Source organism: Canis lupus, chromosome 14 (genome assembly GCF_048164855.1).
Source record: "Canis lupus baileyi chromosome 14, mCanLup2.hap1, whole genome shotgun sequence".
NCBI classification, from domain to species: Eukaryota; Metazoa; Chordata; class Mammalia; order Carnivora; family Canidae; genus Canis; species Canis lupus.
The window spans coordinates 50858980-50876156 of record NC_132851.1 but is presented as its reverse complement, the minus strand read 5'-3'; the positions used below and the strand labels follow the sequence as shown (position 1 = coordinate 50876156).

The 17177-nt window shown below is 37.2% G+C and overlaps 1 protein-coding gene across 3 annotated transcripts in view; it reads right to left on the bottom strand.

The window, feature by feature from the left end:
- Window positions 1-5306: 5306 nt before the first annotated feature.
- Window positions 5307-17177, bottom strand: part of ARL9 (ARF like GTPase 9) — an 18385-nt gene continuing 6514 nt past the window's right edge. For all 3 annotated transcript variants that reach the window (XM_072775166.1, XM_072775168.1, XM_072775169.1), the window contains exons 3-4: window positions 16858-17033; window positions 5307-5822 (exon numbers count right to left, since the gene is read on the bottom strand). In XM_072775166.1, the coding sequence (XP_072631267.1) occupies window positions 5643-5822; window positions 16858-17033 (356 nt within the window). In that variant the 3' untranslated portion in view covers window positions 5307-5642. The remainder of the gene's footprint in view (window positions 5823-16857; window positions 17034-17177) is intronic.

The window sequence follows — 17177 nt, the reverse complement described above, 5'->3', positions numbered from 1 at the left end:
TAGACTTGTCAATTTTATATATCTTTTTAAAAAACCAACTTTGGTTTTCTTTTATCTATCTTTTTAAAGTAGGCTCCATGCTCAGCATGGAGTCCAATATGGGGCTTGAACTCATGACCCTGAGATCAAGACCTGAGCTAAGATCAAGACCTGAGATAAGAGTCGGAGTTAAGTTGGCTTAACCAACTGAGCCACCCAAGTGCCCCTCTTTAATTTTATCTATTAATTTTCTGTTTTCAATTTCGTTGATTTCTGCTGTTGCTTATATTGTTTTTCTTCTGCTTACTTTGGGTTCAATTTGCTTTTCTAGTTTCTTAAGGTGGAAATTTAGATGATTGATTTTAGAACTTTCTTCTTTTTTAATCTATGCATTCAATGCAAAAAATTCCTTCTAAGCACTACTTTTGCTGCATCCCACTAGTTTTGATAACCTGTGTTTTTTTTTTTTAGTTTTATTTATTTATTCATGATAGACATAGAGAGAGAGAGAGAGAGAGAGAGAGAGAGGCAGAGACACAGACAGAGGGAGAAGCAGGCTCCATGCCAGGAGCCCGATGCGGGACTCGATCCTGGGACTCCAGGATCAGGCCCTGGGCCAAAGGCAGGCGCTGAACTGCTGAGCCATCCAGGGATCTCCAATAACCTGTGTTTTCATTTTCATTTAGTTCAAAATACTCTAAAATTTCTCTTGAGAGTTTTTCTTTGACCCATGTGTTATTTAGAATTGTGTTGTTTAATCTCTAAGTATTTGGGGGATTTTCCAGCTATCTTCATTATTGATTTCTAACTTAATTCCACTGTGGCCTAAAACTAGATATGGTTAAAAAATTTTTTTTTAAAGTTTGCTAAAGAGTGTTTTATGGCCCACAATGTGGTTTACCTTGGAGAATATTCCATGTGAGTTTGAGAAAATGTGTATGCTGTTTTTGTTGGATAGAGTACTCTATAGTTATTCATTATATCCAGTTTATTGATGGTGTTGCTGATTTCAACTATGTCTTCATTAATTTTCTGCTCCCTGGATCTGTCCATTTCTGTTAGAAGGTGCTGAAGTCTCCAACTATAATAGCAGATTCATCTATTTTTCCTTGAAGTTCTGTTTTTGTCTCATGTACTTTGACACACTGTTGTTAAGTGCATACATATGAATTGTGATATCTTCTTGAAGAGTTGATCCCTTTGTCATTATATAATTTCCCTCTTTATCCTTGATATCTTTCCTCACTCTAAAATCTGCTCTAAGATTAATATAACTAGTCCTGCTTTCTTTCAATTGGTGTTAGCATGGTATATCATTCTTCATCCATTTGTTTTTAATCTGTATGTCCTTATATTTAAAGTAGGTTTATTATAGGCAATATATAGTTGGGTCTTGATTTTTGATCCACTCTGACAATATCTATCTTCTAACTGGCGCTTTTAGACCATTGACAGTCAAGTGATTATTGATATAATTGGATTAATAGCCACTATTATCTGTTACTGTTTTCTATTTGTTGCATTCTTTCTTTGTTTCTATTTTTGTCCTCCACTCTTTCTGCCTTTTGTGGTTTTAATTGAACATTTTACATGATTCCATTTTCTCTCCTTTCTTAGTACATCAGTTTACTTCTTTTACTTTTTTTAGTGGATGCTCTAGAGTTTGCAGTATACATTTACAGCCAATTCAAATCCACTTTTAAATAACAAACACTATATTGCTTCATAGGTAGTAGAAGTATCTTGTAACAAAATAATCCTAATTCTTCCTTTCCCACCCCTTGTATTATTGCTGTCATTCATTTTTTATATACATAAGTATAAATGTGGGATGCCTGGGTGGCTCAGTAGTTGAGCATCTGCCTTCGGCTCAGGGCGTGATCCCAGGATCCTGGGATCAAGTCCCATGTTGGGCTCCCTGCAGGAAGTCTGCTTCTCCCTCTGACTATGTCTCTGCCTCTCTCTGTGTGTGTCTCTCATGAATGAATAAATAAAATCTTTTAAAGAAAGTATAAATATGCAACACATAAGAATCATACATTATATATGTATGTATTATACACATTTGTATGCATTACATATGTCTGCATGTGTTATATGTATATGTATAATATATGTGTATATTATGTGTTCTACATATGTATTCACTTATACATAAGTATATATATATACATATACACATAGTTGAAAATAGTTGCTATTATTATTCTGAAGAAACTGTTCTCTAGGAGATTAAGAATAAAAAAAATAGGAGCACCCGACTCAGCCTGTTAAGTGTCTGTCTTTGGCTCAGGTCATGATCCCAAAGTCCTGAGATTGAGCCCATAATCCTGAAGTCCTGAGATAGAGCCCCATGTTGAGCTCCCTGTTCAGTGGGGAATCTCTTTCTCCCTTCCTCTGCCCCTCCCTCTGCTTGTGTTCTCTCTCCATCTCAAATAAATAAATCTTTAAAAAAGTTTAAAAATAAAAGTTTTAATTTTACCTTCACTTATTTCTTTTCCTATACTCTTCCTTTAAGTAGATCTGAATTTCTGACCTGTACAATTTTCCTTCTCTCTGAAGAACTTCTTTTAACATTTCTTGCAAGGCAAGTCTATTGGCAACAAATTCACTAGATTTTCATTTATATGAGAAAGTCTTTCTCCTTTACTTTTGAAGGATAATTTCATAAAGTACAGAAATCTAGGTTGGTGGGTTTTTCCTCTCAACATTTTAAATGTTTCACTCACTCTCTTCTTACTTGCGTGGTTACTGAGGAGAAGTCAGATGTAATTCTTAATCTTTGTTTCTCTATAAGTAAGGTATTTTTTTCCTCTGACTTCTTTCAGGATTTTTTTTTCATATCTTTAATTTTCTGTAACTCAAAAATGTTATGCCTATGTGTAGTTTTTTGACCATTTAACCTGATTGGTGGTCTCTGAGCTTCTGGAATCTGTGGTTTGATATCTGACATTAATTTAGGGAAATCTGCAGAGTCATTATTGTTCCCAATATTTCTTCTATTTCTTTTTTTCCTGTCTTCTTCTTCTGGTATTCACATTACATGCATTTTACATCTCTTGTTGTTATCCTATGGTCCCTGGATATTCTGTTTTTTTTGTTTTTTTTTTTTTTTTTTTCACCAGTCTAGTCTTGCTTTTCAGTTTTGGAAGTTTCTATGGAGATATCCTCAAACTCAGAGATTTTTTTCCTCAGATGTGTATAGTCTACTAATAAGCTCATCAAAGGTATTCTTGATCTCTGTTACAATGTTTTGTTTTTTTTAATCTTTAGGATTTCCTGTTGGTTCTTTCTTAAAATTTTCATCTCTGCTTACATTGCCCATCTGATTTTGTATGCTATCTACTCTATCCATTAGAGCTCTTGGCACATTAATCATCAAGTTGTTTTAACTTCCTGTTTTGATAATCCCAACATCTCTGCATACTGGAGTATGGTTCTGATGCTGAATATGGTTCTGATGTCTGTGTGGTTGTTCTTTTGTTTGTGTTTTGTATTAAGTAGGCTGCATGCCCAGTGCAGAGCCCAACACGGGGCTTCATCTCACAACCCCAAGATCAAGACCCAAGCTGAAATCAAGAGTCAGACACTCAACCAATTGAGCCACCCAGTGGCTTATAGTATGTCTTGTAATTTTCCTTGATAGCCAAAAATGATGTACTAAGGAAAAGAAACTGCTATAAACAGACCTTTAGTAATGTCATAAGGTGTGGGGGGAGAAGTGTTCTATAGTTCTATGATTGTTCTCAGTCTTTCAGTGAGCCTGTGCCTCTGGACTGTGAACTTCACATGCATGTTTTTGTTTATGTCTTTCCTTATGTGGGACAAGATGACTGGAATGGGCTGGAGTTGGGTATTTCTCTTCCCTAGGTTAGGGTTTGATAATACCCCAGCAGGTTAGGTTCTGGTTAACTAGTTTTCCCTGAAGGTAGGCCTTGTTAATAAAAACAGAGTGCTGGGTAGCCCAGGTGGCTCGGGTTTAGCGCCACCTTCAGCCCAGGGTGTGATCCTGGAGACCTGGGATCGAGTCCCGCGTCAGGCTCCCTGCATGGAGCATGCTTCTCCCTCTGCCTGTGTCTCTGCCTCTGTGTGTGTGTGTGTATTCTCATGAATAAATAAAATCTTTAAACAAACAAAACAAAAAACCAGAATGCTTTAGTATATCTCAGAATGCTTCCCTTTTCCCTCCTCTGGAAGCACCAGGGGATTTCTCTCTGATATTTGCTGCAGGAATCTCATCAAGCTCCTGAAGATAAATATCACAAAATTGTAGGGACCCCACTATGACTGGATCCCCTGGGGTTTTTACGCAGTTATCCATCTGAGTCTCCAGCAATTTGTCAATTACAGTTCTGGTTTTCTTACCCTGGCACTGGTTCCTACAGTTGGTTTCCACTCATGAAGCTCTGTTCCAATAAGTTGTTATTCTCTGTATTCTCTTGTTGGTCTCTTCAATCTTGGGAGCAGCAGTTTGCCTTGTGTTCTCCTAGAAGAGTTGTTTATTTTTCAGTCTGTTTAGCTTTTCACTTGTCATCAGAATGGAGTGGCAGCTTCTGAGCTTCTTACATGTTGACTAGAAAATGAAGTCCTTTTGTTTGTTTTTTTATTTTATTTTTTTTAAGATTTTATTTATTTATTCATAGAGACACACACAGAGAAAAAGGCAGAAACACAGGCAGAGGGAGAAGCGGGCTCCATGCAGGGAGCCCGACGTGGGACTCCATCCCAGGTCTCCAGGATCATGTCCTGCGGCTGCAGGTGGCGCTAAACCGCTGCGCCACTGGGGCTGCCCTGTTTGTTTTTTAAATCAAGACAAGACGCTAAGGATAAAAGTTGAATTTTTATCATGTTTGTAGGTAAATAGAGTTATCATAAAATATTTCTGGTGGGGATGCCTGCGTGGCTCAGCAGTTGAGCGTCTGCCTTCGGCTCAGGATTTGATCCTGAAGTCCCAGGATCAAGTCCCACATTGGGCTCTTTGCGTGGAGCCTGCTTCTCTCTCTGCCTCTCTCTTTCTGTCATGAATAAATAAATAAAATCTTAAAAAGAAATAGATGAAATAAACAGTCATCTGCCTTATCTTTAAAAAAATTCTGAAGAAAGCTTATCTTTGTATAAAAACAAAATGCCAAGTTTTTAAAAATAAAATCTCCAAGTGTTCCTATTCTAGTGTATCAGGCTCCTAAAAGAGAAGTCTTTCCTGTATCTAAATGCCATTAATTCATATTTCCATAATCGTCTGATACCGCTTACTTTTCTCATTGCTTTATCTTGATATTTCTTTCCTTATAGTGTTAAATAAATCTACTTAAGGAAGAACACCTAGATTTTTACTTGAAAAGAGGTAGTTTATTAAAATATTTTAATATAAATCTCATGTCATTGAAAAACTACAAATGCTTTGAATGCTTAATGTTCACTTTAATTTTGTTGATGAAAATTCAAATCCCCCAAATATATTATTTTACCAATATTTTTAAAGTTCAAAATCTGAACATAGGCTCTTAATCAATTAACATTATCTTTGTATATATGTCACGCATTAAGAAAATAGGAAATGGCTTATTTTTTATTTGACAGCAGAAACCTTTGGCTTCAAACCTGTAATTCAACACTCCCTGGTGACATTTAGATCAAGAACTGCACAGTGGGCCTGGGCTTGGTCACTGCATATCTGCAGCCAGGTGTGCAATCAAGTCTTTGGCATCTTGCATGACAGAAGGGATTTCTGAGCCATTCTCAGTCACTTGGGTTCCAAACAAGAACATCTTCCTGTCATTTCCGACCTCAGACAATGCCAAAGCTTCATGGATATCTGTAATACGATAAGCTGCTTCAAGATCCTTCACCCAGAATAGAAAAGGATAGGACAAAGCTGGTTATTTTGCAATCCTTTTGGATAGATATATTTTTTACTCTCATTTATTGCTCTCAATGATCCCACCTCCATTTTAATGTGGAGGATATTGTGACCCCATTATTATGACTCCAGTGGTCGTCTGAATATAAAAATTTTAATCAGAATTATACCAGCAATGGGGCACCTGGCTGGCTTAGTTGGTAGAGCATGCAACTCTTGATCTTGGGGTTGTGAGTTTGAGCCCCATATAGGGTATAGAACTTACAAAAGAAAAAGAAAAAGGGCAGCAGAATTATACCAGGAGTTATGAGCTGTCATCAAAAAAGAATTTTTGGAATGAATTTAATCCACTCTAATACCTTAATTAGTTTTCTAAACACTGTAGTCAATCTGCTTCTGGTTTCATTTTTCCATTTCTATTTTATTTATCCAAAATCATATTCAGTAGGATTTTTTAAATGAAATATAGTTGACACACAATGTTACATTAGTTTTAGACATACAACATAATAATTTGACAACTCAATGTTATTCTATGCTCACTACAAGTGTAGTTACCATCTGTCACCATACAATGCTATTACAATACCAATGATTATATTCCCTGTGCTGTACCTTTCATCCTTGTGACTATTCATTCCATAACTGGAAGCCTGTATCTCCTATTCCCCCCTCACTCTTTTTTGCCCATTCCCTTACCACTCTCTTCTCTGGCAACCATCAATTTGTTCTCTATATTTATGGGTCTATTTCTGCTTTTTGTTTGTTCTTTTGTTATCTACATTCCATTTATATATGGAATCAGATGGTATTTGTCTTTGTCTGACTCATTTCACTTAGCATAATACCCTCTAGGTCCACCCATGTTGTCACAAATGGTAAGATCTCATTCTTTTTTTTATGGTGAATAATATTCCAATATATGTAAATATACTACATCTTCTTTACCCAATTTATCTGTTAATGGGCTTTTGGGTTGCTTCCACATCTTGGCTATTGTAAATAATGCTGCAATAAACACAGGGGTGCATATGCCTTTTGAATTGGTTTTTAGTTTTGAGTAAATACTCAGTAGTGGAATAACTGGATCACACACTATTTCTGTTTTTAATTTTGTGAGGACCCACCATACTGTTTTCCACAGTGCCTGTACCAATTTACTTTCCCACCAACAATGCACAAGTGTCCTGTTTTCACACCCTCACCAACACTTATTTCTTGTCTTTCTGATTCTAGCCATTTTGACAAGTGTGAGGTGACAGAGATCTCACTTTGGTTTTGATTTGCATTTTCCTGATGATTAGTGGTGTGTTGAGCATCTTTTTCATGTGTCTGTTGGCCATCTGTAAGCCTTCTTTGGAGAAATGTCTGGTCATGTCTTCTGCCTATTTTTAATTGGACTACTTGTTTTTTTTTTGTTTTTTTGTTTTTTTGTTTTTTTGGACTACTTGTTTTTTGAATGTTGAGTTGTGTAAGTTCCTTACATATTTTGGATATTAAGTCCTTATCAAATATATATCATTGCCGGATATCTTTTCCCAATCAATATTTACCTTTTTTTAAAAAAGATTTTGAGAGAGAGAGATAGTGAGAGAGATCATGAGCAGCGGGGAGGGGCAGAGAGAGAAGCAGGCTCTCTGCTCAGCAGGGAACCCAACATGCAGCTCAATCCCAGGACCCCAGGATCATGATCTGAGCCAAAGGCAGATGCTCAACCGACTGAGCCACCAAGGCATCCCTTGCCTTTTGGTTTTGTTGATGGATTCCTTTGCTGTGCAGTAGCTTTTTATTTTTATGTAGTCCCAATAGTTTATTTTTGTCTTGTTTCCCTTGCCTCAGACATATCTAGAAAAATGTTTCTGGTGGTATCTGGCTGCAGTTGATAATTCAAGGTGTTGGTCATCCCAATATATTGCCTAAGATCAGAATTCATTTACTCTTAGAGTCTACAGTGACTTTAAACAGTGTTAATGGATCCAGTAATATGTGGACAATGTCTGAAAGTAATAAATTCACTGATTGGAGAGGAAGAAAATGAGGAGAATGCTGGATAAAAAGAGAGGTTCCTTGTAGTCATAAAAGCACATTGGGGATAGAGGGGTCTGGCTGGCTCAGTCATGCAACCCTTGATCACAGGGTCATGAGTTTGAGCCCCGCATTGGGTAGAATTTACTTAAAAAAAATGTAAAAGTCAATGTGGTTTTTAAAAAAAGCACATCATGTATAAATAGTATGTTTATCTCATATTTGCATATTGTGCATTTATAGAATAGAGGTCATCACTCCAACAAGAGTAAAAACAGTAAGATGACTTTTAAAAGCTATAAATGAGACACCAAATGGCTCTGTTTAATTAATATGAGGAAGATAAGAGATACAAATTACAACAGAAGGCACTGATAAAGTAGACTATTAAAAATGGAAAACTATACAGGTGAGAAAAATGTGCAAAATGAGATCAGATGTAGGGAACTTAGAGACTTCATCAAAGGTAATAACATTCACATTATAGTGATCTTATTAGAAGAAGCACATAGTGAAGAGAGGACAAAAAAATTTATTTAAAGAAATAACAGCTGAAGATTTCCCTAATATAAGCCAGGAAACAGATAGCCAGATCTAGGAGGCACAGAGATCCCCCAACAAAATCAACCAAGAAACACAGTGATTAAAATGGCAAAAAGTAGTGATGCAGAATTTTAAAAGCAGCAAGAGAAAAGAAGACAGTTACATACAAAAGAAATCTCATAAGGCTATCAGCAGAAACTTTGCAGGCCAGAAGAGAGTGGCAGGATATATTCAAAGGGCTGAAAGAAAAATATCTACAACCAAGAGTATTCTATCCAACAAACCTATCATTCAGAATAGAGCCCTACAAGAAATGTTAAAGGGGATTCTTTGAGTGGAAAGGAAAGTAAGTAAGAGTAAGATAAGCAGGAAGCACAAAAGAAATACAAATAAATAGATTTTTAAAAATCAGTCAAGGGACTCACAAAATAAAAGGATGTAAAGTATGACACCATATACCTAAACGTGGATCCATGGGGGAGAGGAGGAAAGAATGGTTTCAAACTTAAGTAACCATCAATTTAATACAGACTGCTATGTGTAGATGCTATATACAAACCTAATTGTAACCAAAAATCAAAAACCAGTAATAGATACTGCAAAAAAGGGGATCCCTGGGTGGCTCAGCGGTTTGGTGCCTGCCTTTGGCCCAGGGCACGATCCTGGGGTCCCGGGATCGAGTCCCGTGTCGGGCTCCTGGCATGGAGCCTGCTTCTCCCTCTACCTGTGTCTCTGCCTCTCTATATATATATGTCTATCATGAATAAATAAATAAAATAAAAAATAAAATCTTAGATACTGCAAAGAATACAGAGAAAGGAAAGGAAGTATATCACTAAAAAAAAAAAGCCAGCAAACCACATGAGAATAAGAGAAGATCAGAGAACTACAAAAACAACCACAAAACAAGTAACAAAATGGCAAAAAATACATACCTATCATTACTTTGAACATAAATGGACTATATGCTCTGATCAAAAGACACAGAGTGGCAGAATGGATTAAAAAACAAGACCCATGCACGCCTGAGTAGCTCAGTTAAGCGTCCAACTCTTGATTTTGGCTCAGCTCATGATCTCAGGGTTGAGAGAAGCAGCCCTGCATAGGGGTCCAGACTAGGCATGGAGCCTGCTTAAGATTCTTTCTCCTCCTGCCCCTCCTCCCTTCCCTTTCAAAAAAACAAAAACAAAAACCCCCAAACCAAAAAAGCCTGAGACCCATATATATGCTGCCTACAAGAGATTCATTTTAGGAATGCCTGGCTGGCTCAGTCAGTAGAGCATGCAATCTTTGATCTCAAGGTTGTGAGTTCAAACTTCACACGGGGTGTAAGGTTTACTTTTAAAAAAAATAAAATTACCCTATGACTAGTAATCATGCTACTGGGTATTTTCCAAAAGAATAAGAAAACACCAATTCAAAGGGACACATGCACCTTTATGTTTATTGAAGCATTATTTACAGTTGTCCAACTATGGAAGCAACCCAAGTATCCATCAAAAATGGTTAAAGATGTGGTGGGTGTGTGCGCACGTGCACACACACACACATACACACAGAGAAAGACAAATACCATATGATTTCACTCCATGGAAAATTTAAGATACAAAAGAAAACAAACAAACAAACAAACAAACAAACAAACAAAAAAAAACAGAAAAAGAGACATACCAAAAAACAGACTCTTAATTATAAAGAACAAACAGTTACCAGATGGGAGGTGAGTGGGGAGGAATGGGTGAAATGGGTGAAGAGGATTAAGAGTATACTTACCTTGACAAGCACTGAGTAATATAAGGAACTACTGAATCACTATATTATATACATGAAAGTAATGTTAACTACACTGGAATTAAATAAAATTTTTAAAATGTGGTGTTTAAAAAAATAAATGGAAAGCTGTATATAAAGAAGAGAACCATAAGCAAAGTAAAATAATAGCCAACAAGTTGCTGAAGAAGATATTCGTAATGCATATAAACAACAAAGGATTATTTCTTTCAAAAGATAAAGACCTCTACAAATCAAATAGGAAAAAAATAAACATTCTAAAGGAAATTTGGGAAAAGATATTGAAAGACAATTCACAGGGGCACCTGGGTGGCTCAGTCAGTTGAGCAACTGACTCTTGATTTCTGCTCGGGTCATGCATGATCTTGTGGTTGTGGGATTGAGCCTGATGTCAGGCTCTGCACTGGGCATGGAGCCTGCCTGAGATTCTCTCTCCCTCTCCCCTGCCCTTTCCTCCTCTCTCATGCTCCCTCTCTCGCTCTAAAAATAAGTAAATAAATAAAAGATAATTCACAGATGTGGAAATTAGTTTCAAAGAAAGAAATGAATTTGAAACTAATAACCAATGCACACCTGAAAAAAGGTTCCAGCTCACTAATAATTAAGGAAATACAAATTAGAATAATGGGCTAAAATTTTAGCTCTATTAGATTGGTGAAAATGAAAAAGTTGGACAATATCAAGTATTGAGAAGGATGTGGAGCTGCAAAAATCTGTCATATTCATTGGTGGAAAAATAAATTGGTGCAATATCTTTGGAAAGCAACTTAGTAAGATCTAGTAAAACTGAATATGTACAAATCTGAAAACCTAGCAATTCCTCTTTTAGATGTATGCACTAGAGAAATGTTGAGACACATCTACAAAGAGACACATACATGAAGGTTCACTGTAGCACTGTTTATGACAACAAACGATTGGAAATAATCCAAAATACCCAGCAAATCTCTCAATAGTAACTCTGAACGTGAACGGGCTTAATGACCCCATCAAAAGGTGCAGGGTTTCAGACTGGATAAAAAAGCAGGACCCATCTATTTGCTGTCTACAAGAGACTCATTTTAGACAGAAGGACGCCTACAACCTGAAAATAAAAGGTTGGAGAACCATTTACCATTCGAATGGTCCTCAAAAGAAAGCAGGGGTAGCCATCCTTATATCAGATAAACTAAAATTTACCCCGAAGACTGTAGTGAGAGATGAAGAGGGACACTATATCATACTTAAAGGATCTATCCAACGAGAGGACTTAACAATCCTCAATATATATGCCCCGAGTGTGGGAGCTGCCAAATATATAAATCAATTATTAACCAAAGTGAAGAAATACTTAGATAATAATACACTTATACTTGGTGACTTCAATCTAGCTCTTTCTATACTCGATAGGTCTTCTAAGCACAACATCTCCAAAGAAACGAGAGCTTTAAATGATACACTGGACCAGATGGATTTCACAGATATCCACAGAACTTTACATCCAAACTCAACTGAATACACATTCTTCTCAAGTGCACATGGGACTTTCTCCAGAATAGACCACATACTGGGTCACAAATCGGGTCTGAACTGATATCAAAAGATTGGGATCGTCCCCTGCATATTCTCAGACCATAATGCCTTGAAATTAGAACTAAATCACAACAAGAAGATTGGAAGGACCTCAAACACGTGGAGGTTAAGGACCATCCTGCTAAAAGATGAAAGGGTCAACCAGGAAATTAAGGAAGAATTAAAAAGATTCATGGAAACTAATGAGAATGAAGATACAACTGTTCAAAATCTTTGGGATGCAGCAAAAGCAGTCCTAAGGGGGAAATACATCGCAATACAAGCATCCATTCAAAAACTGGAAAGAACTCAAATACAAAAGCTAACCTTACACATAAAGGAGCTAGAGAAAAAAGAGAAAATAGATCCTACACCCAGGAGAAGAAGAGAGTTAATAAAGATTCGAGCAGAACTCAACGAAATCGAGACCAGAAGAACTGTGGAACAGATCAACAGAACCAGGAGTTGGTTCTTTGAAAGAATTAATAAGATAGATAAACCATTAGCCAGCCTTATTAAAAAGAAGAGAGAGAAGACTCAAATTAATAAAATCATGAATGAGAAAGGAGAGATCACTACCAACACCAAGGAAATACAAACGATTTTAAAAACATATTATGAACAGCTATACGCCAATAAATTAGGCAATCTAGAAGAAATGGACGCATTCCTGGAAAGCCACAAACTACCAAAACTGGAACAGGAAGAAATAGAAAACCTGAACAGGCCAATAAACAGGGAGGAAATTGAAGCAGTCATCAAAAACCTCCCAAGACACAAAAGTCCAGGGCCAGATGGCTTCCTAGGGGAATTCTATCAAACGTTTAAAGAAGAAATAATACCTATTCTCCTAAAGCTGTTTGGAAAGATAGAAAGAGATGGAGTACTTCCAAATTCGTTCTATGAGGCCAGCATCACCTTAATTCCAAAACCAGACAAAGACCCCACCAAAAAGGAGAATTACAGACCAATATCCCTGATGAACATGGATGCAAAAATTCGCAACAAGATACTGGCCAATAGGATATCCAAAAGTACATTAAGAAAATTATTCACCATGACCAAGTAGGATTTATCCCTGGGACACAAGGCTGGTTCAACACCCGTAAAACAATCAATGTGATTCATCATATCAGCAAGAGAAAAACCAAGAACCATATGATCCTCTCATTAGATGCAGAGAAAGCATTTGACAAAATACAGCATCCATTTCTGATCAAAACTCTTCAGAGTGTAGGGATAGAGGGAACATTCCTCAACATCTTAAACGCCATGTACGAAAAGCGCACAGCAAATATCCTTCTCAATGGGGAAGCACTGGGAGCCTTTCCCCTAAGATCAGGAACAAGACAGGGATGTCCACTCTCACCACTGCTATTCAACATAGTACTGGAAGTCCTAGCCTCAGCAATCAGACAACAAAAAGACATTAAAGGCATTCAAATTGGCAAAAAAGAAGTCAAACTCTCCCTCTTCGCTGATGACATGATACTCTACCTAGAAAACCCAAAAGTCTCCACCCCAAGATTGCTAGAACTCATACAGCAATTTGGCAGCGTGGCAGGATACAAAATCAATGCCCAGAAATCAGTGGCATTTCTATACACTAACAATGAGACTGAAGAAAGTGAACTTAAGGAGTCAATCCCATTTACAATTGCACCCAAAAGCATAAGATACCTAGGAATAAACCTAACCAAAGAGGTAAAGGATCTATACCCTCAAAACTATAGAACACTTCTGAAAGAAATTGAGGAAGACACAAAGAGATGGAAAAATATTCCATGCTCATGGATTGGCATAATTAATATTGTGAAAATGTCAATGTTACCCAGGGCAATATACACTTTTAATGCAATCCCTATCAAAATACCATGGACTTTCTTCAGAGAGTTAGAACAAATTATTTTAAGATTTGTGTGGAATCAGAAAAGACCCCGAATAGCCAGGGGAATTTTAAAAAAGAAAACCATTATCTGGGGGCATCACAATGCCAGATTTCAGGTTGTACTACAAAGCTGTGGTCATCAAGACAGTGTGGTACTGGCACAAAAACAGACACATAGATCAATGGAACAGAAGAGAGAACCCAGAAGTGGACCCTGAACTTTATGGGCAACTAATATTCGATAAGGAGGAAAGACTATCCATTGAAAGAAAGACAGTCTCTTCAATAAATGGTGCTGGGAAAATTGGACATCCACATGCAGAAGAATGAAACTAGACCACTCTCTTTCACCATACACAAAGATAAACTCAAAATGGATGAAAGATCTAAATGTGAGACAAGATTCCATCAAAATCCTAGAGGAGAACACAGGCAACACCCTTTTTGAACTCGGCCACAGTAACTTCTTGCAAGATACATCTAGGAAGGCAAAAGAAACGAAAGCAAAAATGAACTATTGGGACTTCATCAAGATAAGAAGCTTTTGCACAGCAAAGGATACAGTCAACAAAACTAAAAGACAACCTACAGAATGGGAGAAGATATTTGCAAATGACGTATCAGATAAAGGGCTAGTTTCCAAGATCTACAAAGAACTTCTTAAACTCAACACCAAAGAAACAAACAATCCAATCATGAAATGGGCAAAAGACATGAACAGAAATCTCACAGAGGAAGACATAGACATGGCCAACATGCATATGAGAAAATGCTCTGCATCACTTGCCATCAGGGAAATACAAATCAAAACCACAATGAGATACCACCTCACACCAGTGAGAATGGGGAAAATTAACAAGGCAGGAAACCACAAATGTTGGAGAGGATGCGGAGAAAAGGGAACCCTCTTACACTGTTGATGGGAGTGTGAACTGGTGCAGCCACTCTGGAAAACTGTGTGGAGGTTCCTCAAAGAGTTAAAAATAGACCTGCCCTACGACCCAGCAATTGCACTGTTGGGGATTTACCCCAAAGATACAAATGCAATGAAACGCAGGGACACCTGCACCCCGATGTTTATAGCAGCAATGGCCACAATAGCCAAGCTGTGGAAGGAGCCTCGGTGTCCATCGAAAGATGAGTGGATAAAGAAGATGTGGTTTATGTATACAATGGAATATTACTCAGCTATTAGAAATGACAAATACCCACCATTTGCTTCAACGTGGATGGAACTGGAGGGTATTATGCTGAGTGAAGTAAGTCAGTCAGAGAAGGACAAACATTATATGTTCTCATTCATTTGGGGAATATAAATAATACTGAAAGGGAATATAAGGGAAGGGAGAAGAAATGTGTGGGAAATATCAGAAAGGGAGACAGAACGTAAAGACTGCTAACTCTGGGGAACGAAGTAGGGGTGGTAGAAGGGGAGGAGGGCGGGGGGTGGGAGTGAATGGGTGACGGGCACTGGGGGTTATTCTGTATGTTGGTAAATTGAACACCAACAAAAAATTAAAAAAATAAAAAAATACTAAAAATTAAAAAAAAAAACAAAATACCCAGCAAGAAAACATTAAAATTGTGGTATATTCATGCAATGGAATACTATACAGCTCACTTACATGTACCATGGTCTTTGTAGTTTTTTGTATTTAAAATGTTCCAGTTTAAAACAAAACAAACCAAAGCTCCAGCCCTTATTTTAAATATAATCTGCTGGACTAGCTTCTATTCTGGACTGTAATACACGCCCTCTTTTAAGTCATCATTTGTAATTACTTAATTTACAGCCATAAACATTCTCCTTTAGAAGTAGTGGAAGAATAAAGTTCCCTAATGATTGGCAATCTTAGCAACTGAAAGAGGGGCTTTAATATCACAATGTTATAAAAGTTTTGTTTTTTTGATTTTTTATTGTGGCAAAATACACATAACAAAATTTACCACCTTAACCATGATGAGTGTACGGTTCAGTATATTCACATTATACATGAGTGTATGGTTCAGTATATTCACAGTATTGTGCAAGCATCTACCTCCAGAAGTCTTCATCTTGCAAAACTGAAACTTTATACCAACAAAATAACTCCCATTTCTCCTTCCCCCAATTTTTTTTTAAGGGTTTTATTTATTTATTCACAAGAGACACAGAGAGAGAGAGAGCGGCAGAGACACAGGCAGAGGGAGAAGCAGGCTCTATGCAGGGAGCATGACGTGGGACTTGATCCTGGGTCTCCAGGATCATGCCCTGGGCTGAAGGTGGCCCTAAACCGCTGAGCCACCTGGGCTGCCCTCCTTCCCACAAGGCAACCATCACCAATATAAACTTTGTACCCATTAAACAATGACTCCTCCTTCTCCTCTCCTTCCATTCCCTGGTAACCTCTAATTTACTGTCTCTATGAATTTGACTACTCCAGGTACCTCATAAATGTAGAATCATACAATACTTGTTATTTCATTACTGGCTTATTTCACTTAGCATAATGTCCTCAAGGTTATCCATATTATAAGCATGTGTCAGAATGTCCTTTTTTAAGGCTGAATGATATCCCATGGTATGTATATATCATGTTTTGTTTATCCATTCATCCATGGAGGGACACTTGGGTTGCTTCTACCTTGTGGCTATCATGAATAATTCTACTGTGAACATGGATGTAGGAGTATCAATATGAGTTCCTGCTTTCAAATCTGTTGAGTATATACCTAGACGTGGAATTGCTGGATCATATGGGAGTTCTAATTTTAGTTTTTTAAGGAACTGCCATACTGTTTTCTAAAGTGGCTGCACCATTTTACATTCCCAATGACACTGTACAGGTTCCAATTTCTCCATGGTTGTTTAACATTGTTTATGTGTGTGAAATAAATTCAGGTCAGGTTAACTGATCTAAAACAAACTATTTCTTTACATATGGTAGACACTCAAATATTTTATTGAAATCAATTCAACCATCAGTAAATGTTTATTGAATTAAATTCAACATGTATTTGTTGAATTTCTACTATGCTGGTTCAGTATACCAGGTATTATAAGGGACACAAAGATGAATAATGGTCTTTATTCTCAGGGAGTTTATAATTCAGTAGATCTAACAAGTATAAACTAAACTGAATGTATTGCATATTGTTAAATATCTAGGTATTAGAGGTAGACATTTCTTTATTAATAATAAAACTATTGAGTACAAGTTATATTTGCACAGATTTTTACCTGTTTGTTTGCAAACACAACCAGAGGAAGGATTGGGTTTGTTCCAATTAATTGATGAAGGTGTTTCTTAGCTTCAGGCAATCTGTTGTGATCTGCTGAATCCACCACAAAGATCAGCAGCAATCCTCTGGACAGGTACATTTCCCAATAAGAACGGAAAGGTTCACTGCCACCAACTACAGAGAAGAGTAGAGAAAGAAGACACCAAAAACATTGTAGAAGCATCCACTAAGGAGGCAGGAAAGGCACTTTTAGATAACTTCCAAACACCGGACAGGTGTTCTGGTAAAATACCACTGTGTTAGAGTGTATCCAATTCT